This window comes from Asparagus officinalis, chromosome 1 (assembly GCF_001876935.1).
Source record: "Asparagus officinalis chromosome 1, Aspof.V1, whole genome shotgun sequence".
NCBI lineage: Eukaryota > Viridiplantae > Streptophyta > Magnoliopsida > Asparagales > Asparagaceae > Asparagus > Asparagus officinalis.
The window spans coordinates 109,478,063-109,490,382 of record NC_033794.1 but is presented as its reverse complement, the minus strand read 5'-3'; the positions used below and the strand labels follow the sequence as shown (position 1 = coordinate 109,490,382).

General features: G+C 36.7%; 1 protein-coding gene across 1 annotated transcript; it reads right to left on the bottom strand.

Annotated features, from left to right (window-relative positions):
- On the bottom strand, positions 1,349 to 3,539 carry LOC109843737 (isoflavone reductase-like protein). The gene is made up of 5 exons (XM_020412694.1): positions 3,335 to 3,539; positions 3,111 to 3,245; positions 2,467 to 2,707; positions 1,671 to 1,874; positions 1,349 to 1,577 (listed from the first exon to the last, which is right to left on the bottom strand). The coding sequence occupies exons 1-5, from the start codon at positions 3,509 to 3,511 to the stop codon at positions 1,411 to 1,413; spliced, it is 924 nt and encodes a 307-aa protein (XP_020268283.1). The 5' UTR covers positions 3,512 to 3,539; the 3' UTR covers positions 1,349 to 1,410.

Sequence of the window (12,320 nt, the reverse complement as noted above, 5' to 3'; positions counted from 1 at the left end):
ACCAACACATATATGTATATATATATATATATATATACATAGAAACCAAAACTTATATGTGTGTAAAATGATTGAGCTTAAAGTACCAACAGACATAATATAAAACCTAAACTATTTACCCAAACAACTTGATCTTCAATGAGCTCTTCTTGGTAAACTTGCGGATGACGCTTGAACTTGGATCTTGGTATATATATATATATATATATACATAGAAACCAAAACTTATATGTGTGTAAAATGATTGAGCTTAAAGTACCAACAGACATAATATAAAACCTAAACTATTTACCCAAACAACTTGATCTTCAATGAGCTCTTCTTGGTAAACTTGCGGATGACGCTTGAACTTGGATCTTGGCTTGAATTGCATTGCTTCATACCGATATTCCGCCAATCTCTATTTGATGTGATCGTGAATGCTCGATTTCATCCATACTCCAACACATTGTTTGTCTAGAATAAATAAAAAAACACAAACACTAGACAAATAATATTAGTTGTAAATTGTTTGTTAAAACATCATCAAAACACAAAAGCCAACACTTATTATACCTAATCACTTTAACTTGCTATACAGAGTAAGTTTTACCATCATGTATTTTTAAATCCATCTACTTCTTTAAAAAAATTCCTATAAACCGAAAGTTTTACCCCTGTTTATTTTTTAAAAACTACCTACTTTAAAAATCATCTATAAAAGAAATATAGCAATTTAAATCATATATAAAACTGTTTGATATAAAGTGAGTTTAAAAATAACTTTTTTATAGTATTTTGAGTCTAAGAATGACTTTGGAAGTGTGTTTAAAAATAAATAGGGGTTAAACTTTCAGTTTATAGATTAAAACCCTTTTTGAAGGTGAGTGGATTTTAGGGGGAAAAAAGCTTTTGGACTTATAACTAAAATAACTTAACTTGGTAGAGAAAAATCATGGTGCATTTTGTGTTTTTATTTATTTAAAGGAATCCATTTTGGGGTAGATATAAATCTTCGAAATGTAGAATGGATTATAACATTGGTTATACGGACAAAACACCATTTATTAATTGTTTCTTTTGACTGTTAGCCAATAGTTTGACTTTGAAATTCCCTACGAACCATTCATTGTGATGCCAAGCCAACTCTACTTTTCAAAAATAGCCCAGCCCATTATAATAACAAATGAACGCGTAGGCCCACTGAAAAATGAAGGTATTAAAAAGGACAAAGAACGCAATGGACAACATGCAAAAAAGTTGCACAAATATTTGTTACAATATTAATTATTGTTCAACTTTGACTGAAATAAAATCCAAGCAAACATACATCATATTAGAAAAGAGCACAAATTTTTGCAAGCAACAAACAAATCACCACAAATTAAACTCTCTCACTAACACGTTATTCTGAAAAAACATTAGAGTTCTTCAAACAAGACGACTAACATATTCCTCTACTGTAGTGTACTTAACATCAGGATAAAGCTTAGTGGCTTCAACACCAAAAGAAGGATCAATCTCAAAATTTGCAGTATCTCCCTTAAGAAGAATTGAGTAATTTATCCCCATCATAAGATTAACCGGAAACGGAGCCTCTGAAGAAGAAATAGAGGGGGGGGGAGTTAGTTTTCGATACAAAATAAAAATTATAGACATTTTTGTAAATATATTACTAATTAATTAACAACCTTTTATCTTCTTTAAGACCTCCTCCTCTGTGAGGTAAATTCGTTCAAAGGTTTTTCCACTCTTCTGCTCGTACAAAGTTATAAGCTCATTGTGAGTGTAGATGTTACTCTCAGGCCTTACGTGCAAAATCTTGTTTAGTGTTCTTGGATCATCCACAGCTTTAATGGTGTATGTTCCAATGTCATCTTCATTCACAAAAATTGCTGAAACAAATAAGGGAAAAGGTTTAGCATGGACCATGAGAGTAATCAAATCAAAGATATGTGTTTTTATGAGTTAATTGCGGGTATATAGCGGATACACATGCTAAATTACAGGAGTTATTAGTCAGTTATTCATCTCAATGTTTTTGTGTTATTTGTAACCCTCACATGTATGTCACATGTCATCAATGTGTCACAGAAGAGATCCTCTAATATTCCATTCTATTGACAGAGAAAGGTGTTGAACAAACAAGCCCTATAGTATAACCACATATAATCAAGAGATAACTCCATTTAAACATTAAGGGAGTGTAAATGATAATGAAAATTTACACAAGCCCTAATGCATGTGTATGACTAAACGAGCGTTGGTGTATTTTGGTTGTGATGTATCTGATGTGGCTCACATCCAAGTTGTCAGTAATAATGTAGCAATATTAATGATCTAGACTATAGTGACCTGGATGTATATCAAGTCAGCGACACAACATCCACGTACTACTGCAAAGTGACACACAATCCTTTCTTAATCTCTCTTTCTCTCTTTGGAGGAATGTATATGTCCTATGTACTATGTACATAGGCTAATTACCTTTGACATTGCCATCACCAAAGATGGTGAGTTTGTCTTTAGGAGGAGGAGCAAATGAATCTGATTGAGCAAGAGTTGGAATTGAATATCCTGCAAAGTAGTTTGAGCATACAAAGGTATAAGGTATTCCCTCAGCCTCAATAGCTCTTCGGATGTGGATTTTGGCCGCCAACATGGATTTTGCTGGCTCCACAGTGTGTGCCCGATCCACGTCGACCCCGAATTCAGAGGGTAAAAACCTCTGCATAAAAACGTACGAGTTCGTGTGTGAGTATAATTTCATAGTGATTAATGAACAAAAAAATGTTAGATCATATTAATATATAGGGTAAATCGGTCTCCATGCATTTAGCTTTGCATCACACTGACATGACACACATTTATTCTCTGACAATTAAAATTATTAACCTATAAATCATATATATCATGGTTGAGAGTTCAGATATGTACCATGTCAGTGACACTAGTTACGAGCGTGAAATTAAGGATATACGTTGTGCCTCGTTTAGTTTTATACGTATAAATAAGTCTAGCTATTCAAATTCTACATATTTCATATTCCTTATATGCGATATTTTTTGCAATAAAGTCGTAATAGCTAATGGTGTTTATATTAGAAAAAAAAATTAAACAACAGGACTAACCTTAACATTTCCAGCTTCTTTAATTGCAGCAACGATCTTTGTCTGATCAGCCAGCTTCTCGCCTCCAACGGTCGATATCACAACATCCACTTGCTTGATAGCTTTCACCAAGCTCTCATGGTCATTCAAGTCCCCCTACAATCACAAATTCACGATTAACACTTTTTTTAGCACAATATCAAGGCCTTAATAAGCTGATTGAGACAAATATGCCTGATATTCACCTTCACAAGTTTGACGCCAGAGCTCGTAAATCCTGCCAGAAGCTTCGCCTTGGCAGGGTCAGACGGGGTGGTATCCCTGACCAAGGCGGAGGTGGGGTGACCGAGCCTTGCGCTCGCACCGACGATGAACTTGCCGATGTATCCGGTCCCACCGATGATCAAAATCTTGCTCGCCATTGATGGATATTGAAGGAGATGATGTCGAGCGCACGAACGAACTAAAGGGAGAGATGCCGGCCCGTTTGTGTTAGTATTTGAGGGGGGAGGCATCAAATTTATAGGGAACCGCTTGGGGTCTGGTCACCGCCCGGTAGGATTTTACTCGGTGTCTTTCAATTCGGAAACGTATTGGTAAGGCGGTTAGCGGTGGCTCCTTCTCTTTTTAGGGGCTGTTTGGTTGGTTTCCTAAAAACCAAGAAAAAGAAATCGGTACAAGGAAATCAATAAAATAATATTTTTATCCATTTCCATCCCTAAAACTCACTCACAACATCCAATAAAATATTATTTTTATCCTCCAACTCATCTCATTTCATCTCCTTTCTTACCTTTAAAAATAAACCAAACACAAGAAATGTGTCACATCATCCAACTCATCACATCTCATTTTATCTCATTTTTAAAAATCACACACATCATCCAATAATATTGTGACAACTCATCTCATATCATTAAACATTCCTTTCCACCCATTTCCTCAAAAAAAAACAAGAAATTAATTTCCTTAAGTACATGTCACATCATCCAATAATATACCTCCAACTCATCTCATCTCATCTATTTTCTTATTTTTAAAAACGAACCAAACACAAACAACCTCAAAACATCATCCAATATTATACCTCCAATTCATTTCCTTATTTTTTTAACCAACCAAACAACCTCAAAACAAGTTTTTAAAAAAATCACTCACATCATCCAATAATAAGGTGACAACTCATCTCATCTCATCTCCTATTCTATAATTTCCTTTTTTTTAAACCAACCAAACAACTTCAAAGTAATTATAATAGGAAATAGGTTTCCTAAAGTTTGATTTCCCAGTTTTTTTTGCCAAACGAACAGGCCCTTAAGTTTTGACCCAATTAATTTGCTATGCTGCTTGAAAATTATCAATTTTAAAGAATATATGAATTATTAGGGGAATAGTGGATATGAAATGACGATTTATATATTTTGCTAAATTAACTACGGAGAGATGGCTATGTGACAAGACCCACCTTGCTATAGGCACAACAAAAGATGTTGATCTCATTGTTTTATCTCGTAATAGCTCATTTAATTAACAAATTAAATTAGCCGCCACCACGTATCCATCGTTACTAATTAATAATTATTAAATTTGATTGATTAATTTGTGACTGAAATATAATTTTGGCACGAGCTAAAAAGAGGAAAAACTGACAGTTGGTAACATGAGTTACTTGGTGAGAGACAGATGGGCTGTTTGTTTTTAGTTTTTTGGGATGAAAAGAAGAGGAAAGCTAGCTTTGGGTGGAAAGCTGCCACAGTTCTGACAACTGTGACAGCTTTCCTTTATTTTCATGGTAAAAAAAAAAGTTCCAAACGGGCCCTGAGAGTTTCAATGATCTTATGTGATTTGGGGGTACTCCTGATGGGAGTTTCAATGATTTGAGGGACTAATCTCATAATATGAAAGAATTGAGGGGCTAATATTGAAATTGCTCATACGAACTGCATCGTCGACGGCTCTCTTAAGAGGGGTGAAGGTCAGCGGCTCGTCCCAACAAACAGCCCTGCGGGCCCGCCCGAAGGCGCGGGCCTGGGCCGTGGTCCGGCCCGGCGCCGGCCTCGGCCGTGGAATAACCCGGGCCAAGTCTGGGCTCCGGGCCAGGCCCGGGCCGGCTCTTTTGTGCCCGGCCCGAGCTCGGCCCTGCCCGGAATAGTAGTTTTTTTTATTTTTTATTTTTTATTTTTTATTTTTATGTATTATATTATATATGTATATATAAATATATATAATATGTATAATATATGTATATATAATATATTTTTATATATGTATAATATATGTATATATAACATATTTCTATATATGTATAATATGTCATATGTGTGTATATATATACTCTCTCTTAGTATATAAGTATATATAAGTATACTCTCTCTTATGTAAGTATATATAAGTATACTTTCTCTTATATAAGTATATATATATATATATATAAGAATACTCTCTTTTATATATGTATAATGTATGTATGTATGTATATATATACTCTCTCTTTTAGTATATATGTATATATAAGTATACTCTCTCTTATATATGTATACTCTCTCTTATATAAGTATATATTAGTATACACTCTCTTATATATGTATAATATATGTGTATATATATATATATATATACTAATATACTCTCTCTCTTAGTATATATGTATATATAAGTATACTCTCTCTTATATATGTATACTCCCTATTATATAAGTATACTCTTTTATATATGTGTGTGTGTATACTCTCTCTCTTAGTATATAAGTATAGTATATTACAACGGTTACTTCCCCATTGGCCCAACGAGCAACGGCTACAGGGTTACTTATGCGATTCTCTCTCTCTCTTAAATTATAACTTATAAATATATACAATATATTTACATATAATATATGTATATATAATATATAGTTACATAATAATTTAGAAGTATATACTAATACATAATTATATAAAATATAATAATATTAAACTAATTTTTAGCATTTTTTATCAAAAATAAAAAGAAAAGAAATTTAAAAAAACCTAGGTGGGATGTACTTATCTATTGTGATACGATGAATTCCAAAATAAATTTATACTTGTAATTTGTAAATGATTTATTAATTATTAATAAAGAATTTATTTTTATAATTTTTTATTTGTAATTTATGTTATTTTAAGTGATTAATAAAATTATTATTTTACTATTATTTTTTTGATTTTTTTATAATTTAAAACTTAAATAAAATTTAAAAATTTGGGAAAAAATTTTAAAAAAAAAAGAAAAAACCCGGGCCGACCGGGAACCCGACCCGGTCGGGCCCGGGCCCGGATTTCCGGGCCGGGCCAGGCCGGGCCGGCCCGGATGGACAGGCCTAGGTGAGGGTAGCTGGCTAGGTGGGGATGGATGAGGACGTGATCATAGGTAAAACCATTTTCTAGCTAGGATAATGCTAAAACAAAGCATTAATGGATTCTAGTAGTATCTAACGAACCGCTATCAACTCGTTGACTTTTTCTTCTCTTTCCGGAATTGGAAATAGTGGACGTTAACATTAACGACACGAGATACTCTAGAAGGCATTGAATTAATTTCAGAAAAGTACGCAGACAAATACTTTGACTGTTGATTTTGCATGGATGAACGTGGCCATGATACGAGTAGAGTACGACTGTAGTATTTTGAAGGATGCTCGTGGATAAACATCAAGTTGGCCAAAATCTTATGTGCGTCACTCATTGAAAATTTCATCTGGTTGTCATGAAAATTTGATTTTTCTCAAGACTGACCACATGTAAACATGCAGGAAGAAAAAGAAAACAAACAAGTAATTATAGCTATTTAAAAGAAACTAGCTTTTGGTTTCTAACTCCTAGCGTTCTACCCCATGCGAGATCCAAGAAATGTTCTCGTTACTTATAATACTTTAAAAAGCTTATTTTCACTCTAGTATCCCAAAGTTCACAATTTTTTTGCCTTGATACTCAAAGTTTCAATCTCAATTCACTTTGATATACTAAAATTTCAGCCTCTACCATTGTCCACATTCAATTGAATTTTCCATTAAATCTGTATGATATGCTTACCACCTGGGTAAAAAGAATCTAAATGTATTCACATACTAAGGACGTGGTACAAATTTAAGAATGAGGGTAAAAGGTTACCCAATATACAAGGTTCCCACCATTGTGGGCTTTGGGGTTAGATATAAGCAGTCTTACCTTGGCTTTGCAGAGAAGTTGTTTCCTATATTCAAACTTGTGACCTCTAGGTCATAAGGCAAAATGAGATGGACGCTTCGGGTATCAAAGTGTTAAAAAAGATTTTAGGGTGTCAAAGTAAAGTAAGAGTGAAACTTCAAGATATGTAAATGCTTGAAAAATACTTTAGGATATCCAAGTATTAAAGTGGGAAAAAAGGTGAACTTTGGGTGCCGAAGTGAAAATTGTGAATGAAAGGGACATGAGGCTTGTGGGCCAGCAACAAGACGTGTGAGGAGCTTTGGTTGGCGTGTGCGAAGCTTGGATGTGGGGACCACGTTATCAAACCGCGTGAAGAAATGCAGCTAAGTTTGAAAGGCCCACCCGATAGTTTTTTGCTGCAACTATATAAATCTCCTTGTAGTCTAGGGTTTAGGGTTGGGCAGAGGGCTTGGTGAAAAGTGCGAAAGCTGGGGGAAAAGCGGCGTGCAAACCGAGGAGCAGAAGGAGGTTTGGGCGGCTGTGCTAGGACGGCGGCTGTGAGTCTCTTTTCGACAGAGAAGAAAAACAACTGAGCAGAGGAAGAAAGAGATTAGATTGAGGGTTTAATTGTGAGAGTTGTAAACCTATTTGTATTCTTTTTCTTTCTAATAGTAGATCTCCCCCTCCTTGCCCCGTGGACGTAGGCAGCTTGCCGAACCACGTAAAATTGATTATTTGAGTTTGTGGCTATTGTAATAGTTTTTAGGATCTCTCGACAGGTCAGTCCTAGAACTGATGAGAGGAAGAGCCGATATCTCACTTTGTTGAGATATCCGCTTCAGATTCTTGTCTCCTTGGTGAGACGGAAATTCTTATCGATCTTTCTCTCTTATTGTGCATCAGAAACTCTGTCGAAATTTTCGCTGTGCACAACAAGTGGTATCAGAGCCCAGATTCCAGATCTAGGGTTTGGTTGGAGGAGTAGATCAATTTGGAGGCTCGTTTAGGGCTTCGTTGGTGATAAAGGTGGGATCTTTTGGTAAAGACTCTATCTTTTTAGTTTTGATCTATCCTTTGTTCGTTGGTACGTAAGATGTCGGGGAAAGAAGGTGCTTCGGGTGTCGAGGGCGGTGCTTCTGGCGCGAAGACCATTCAAAGTCTGAATATCCATTCTATGAAGATAGATGTGGAGAAATTTAATGGCACAAACAACTTTGGATTATGGAGATGCGAGGTTTTGGATGCGCTGAACGCGCAGAATTTGGAGGATACCTTGGAGTTAGATGGCAAGCCAGATGAGATTAAAGAGAAGGTTTGGAAGAAGATGAATCAAGGTCTTGTTTGACTCAAGATCTAAAATATGATGTGATGAATGAGACTTCTGCGAAGAAGATTTGGGAGATTCTCGAAAGCAAGTATTTGACCAAGAGTGTGGAAAATCGCTTGCATTTGAAGAGGAGACTTTATCGTTTCCAGTTGAAGAAGGGAACCTCCATTAGAGATCACATGAACCACTACACAAAGCTTCTTGCGGATTTGGCGAATGTGGATGTCAAGATTGAAGATGAGGACAAGGCGTTGCTGTTGTTGAGTTCCTTGCCCGACGAGGAATATGAGACCTTCGTTCTTACTCTGATTAATGGGAAGGCATCTCTTTCGTATAGTGAGGTCACCGCTGCACTTGTGAATTATCAGCTTCGAAAAAAGGATAAGGAGGCTTCGGTTGAGCCGGTAGCGGAGGCGTTGGTCGCAAGAGGGAAGGGTCCAAACCGAAAGAATTGGATGTCACAGTCTAGAATAGGGCATCCTACAATTGGAAAAGATCAGTGTGCTTGGTGCAAGGAGACTGATCATTGGAAGAAAGACTGTCCAAAGCTCGACAAATGGATGAAGAATAAACTGAAGGGAAAAGGGAAGCAACCATCATTAGAAGCAAACATCGTATCGGATGGTAATAATTCTGACTCTTCTATTTATTCGCTTTCTATCAGTCCTACAGATAGCTATTCGGAGGAATCTGAATGGATGTTGGATAGTGGTGCGACCTATCATGTGTGTCCTAGAAGGGAATGGTTCTCCAGTTTTGAGAAGCTGGTGGATAGTGGTGTGGTGTACATGGCTGATAACCGTGCATGCCAGATCCTTGGGATAGGAAGAATTCGCATAAAGATGTTTGACGGGACTGTTAGAGAGTTAAACAATGTGAGATATGTTCCTTCTTTGAGGAAGAACTTAATCTCGATTGGAGCTTTGGTTGGAGAGGGTCTGAAGGTTCGTGTTGAGGACATGGTTCTCGAGATTGCGAGAGACTCTCGTATTTTGATGAAGGGCGTCAGGAGAAATAACCTGTATTACTTGACTGGAGGAATAGTGGCAGGTGGAGAGCTGACGACTTCTGTTGATTCGACTAGACTGCGGCATTTGGGGCTTGGCCATTCCAGTATTGATTCCTCGCATAGATTGAAAGAGGGTGCAAAGACCTGCAGTTTGAAGTCCAGTGAACATGTTGATGTGAGCAAGAAGACCGATGTGAAGTGTGGCACCTCTATTCACCGTGCTAAGGGTCGTTCTGGAGGAGTTCACGTGGATGTTTGGGGGCCTTCCAAGGGGGCATCATTGGTAGGTAATAGGCGTTTGGTTTTCTTTGTTGGTGGCTGTTCTAGGCGTGTTTGGGTTGTAACCAAATCCCCTTTGGAGAAAGTCCTAGTAGTCTCTAACAGATTGAAGAAGTGTGATATTGGCAGAAAGGTGAAGGTACTCCATTCTGGTCGGAGGTACAAGATGGACCTGTTTCTGCATTGGAGCCGAGCTCACGGCATTGCGAGACACTTCGTTGGAAAGAAAATCTTAGGGCAAATAGATAAGGTGACAAATTTGGAGAACCGTGCCTTTCTGGAGGAGGATCGGTGTTTGGGGTCGAGCAATGGTTTGCAGAAGAGTTTCTGGACAGAGGCTTCGACATATTTGGGTCATCCTATTAAAGAGTTGTCAACTGCTGTGATTGGAGGTAAAACTCCATTGGAAGATAGGTCTGGTAGTATCACTTTGGTTGAGGTTTCGATGAGGAAGCCAATTGACTCTCAGCAGGTGGAGAGTTTTGGACAGACCTTAGAGGTATCACAGCGGGTGGAGAATAACTTGAATTAATTAACTAGTTTCATGTAAACTAGAAATTAGAAGCAAGAACAAGGTCCTCCATGAGTTAGATGTACATGTTAAGATTCAATTAGATGGAACCATAGCTCTGATACCATGAAGGAAATCGTGCTATGTCTACATGCATAATACACAGCGGAAGACATGTATGTACAAAAATACTAAGCATGTAGAGAGCATGAAATATTCATATGGATCGTCTAATTAAATCTAACATGATCCTTATTATTAAGTGAGCATACAAGAGTTAGAAAGTCATACTTTCGTAGCGTGATTCGATGGAAGATCGAATAACCCCTAGCTCTTGCTCCTTGTAGTAGAAAATCTCCTTGTAGTGGATCTCCAAGTCTTCAAGTGAGCTTGATAAAATGGGAGTCTTCTTAAGACACAAGGCAAGATATCCACCCCGGGGTTCTTAAAATCCTACTACTTCCTCTTGCTCAAAGATTGCTAAAGATTAGTAAGAGGAGAGCTCTCTTTTATTCTCTTATGGAAAAACCACTTAGCCAATTTTTCATTAACCTTTCCATAAGAAAGAGAGCTCATATTTATAGAGTGAAATGTGTTCATGATATGAATGACTCATCCTATGAGTCATGCAATGAATCATCAAAAATTAATGATTAATCAAGTGAGTCATGCAATGAATCATCTTATGAATCATTACATTTCAAAACCATGTGCTAATAAACCATGTGCTCAAACCATACCACTAAATGACTCATCTCATGACTCATTATACATGGTATGTGTATTTCATAAATGAGAATACCAAATCAATATTGTATTTCATAAATACGATATTTTGTAATTTTCCAATCATTGATTAATAAGTCATCATATGACCAAAAAGTCAATGAGTTGACCAAAAGTCAACTGTTGACCAAAAAGTCAACTAGTTGACTAAAAGTTAACTTTATAGGAAAAATACTAGAATTTATTTCCTAAGCACATAGCATTCCGATTTTATCGATATACATAACTGTTTATGTGTATCCGATAAAATCATATATGCGTATCAATCATACGCATCACTCTATAAATTGTGTTTCATAGGATTCAAGTACGCGCTTGGTGTGACTCTAGGGCCCAACTTAAGAACTCGGCAGTGGATCATATCCACAAGTACAACAGAGGTGCTAGCTACACATGAAGACTACCCGGGTATAAGTTGTGATAAATGTCTGCAAGATGCTAACACAATTATATCAGGACCACTCAGTGATAATGCCGTACAGTCCGGTCTCTTCGTCAAACCATGTCAAACTATTAAGCCTAGGGTATGGAAAACTGTCAAACCCTAATTGCTCAATTAGTGTTTGTTGATATTAAACTCATAACCTATAAGATCAAACTGACAATCAGTTTATCTTATTTACCTTGGCCAAGGATTTTCAGGTTATAGTTATATCAAACAATCTTATGACATCAACCCCCTATACTGGGAGAGACGAATCCCATCTTGGCATCTCCCTATACTGGGAGAGACGAATCCCTTCTTGGCATCTCAATATCTACTTATGTCTCGGGATGTACCCAACAAGAACCGTTATGCACAATTCAATAAGAACTGTGGTTAGGTAAAAGTCTAAATACATCTTTACTGACATATAAGATATTGCACTCATGCCTCAGGTCATGAGACTACTATGTACTATATCACTTGAGAACTTCTATTTGACAGTTAAGTATAATTACCAACTAGATGTTCTCAGTGAGTCGTTCAGTCAACTCATTCACTAATGAGTCACCTGTATACTATATCTTGATGTCTCACATCAATGATCTAAGAGATGGATCATCATCCTTCCAAAGGAGAAATAAAGTATACACTAGTCTTACCAAAGTGATCATGTCCCATTACATCACTTCATCGACTAGGAACATTTTAGAATATACGTTAGCGACAAATCAGATCTCTTCATTA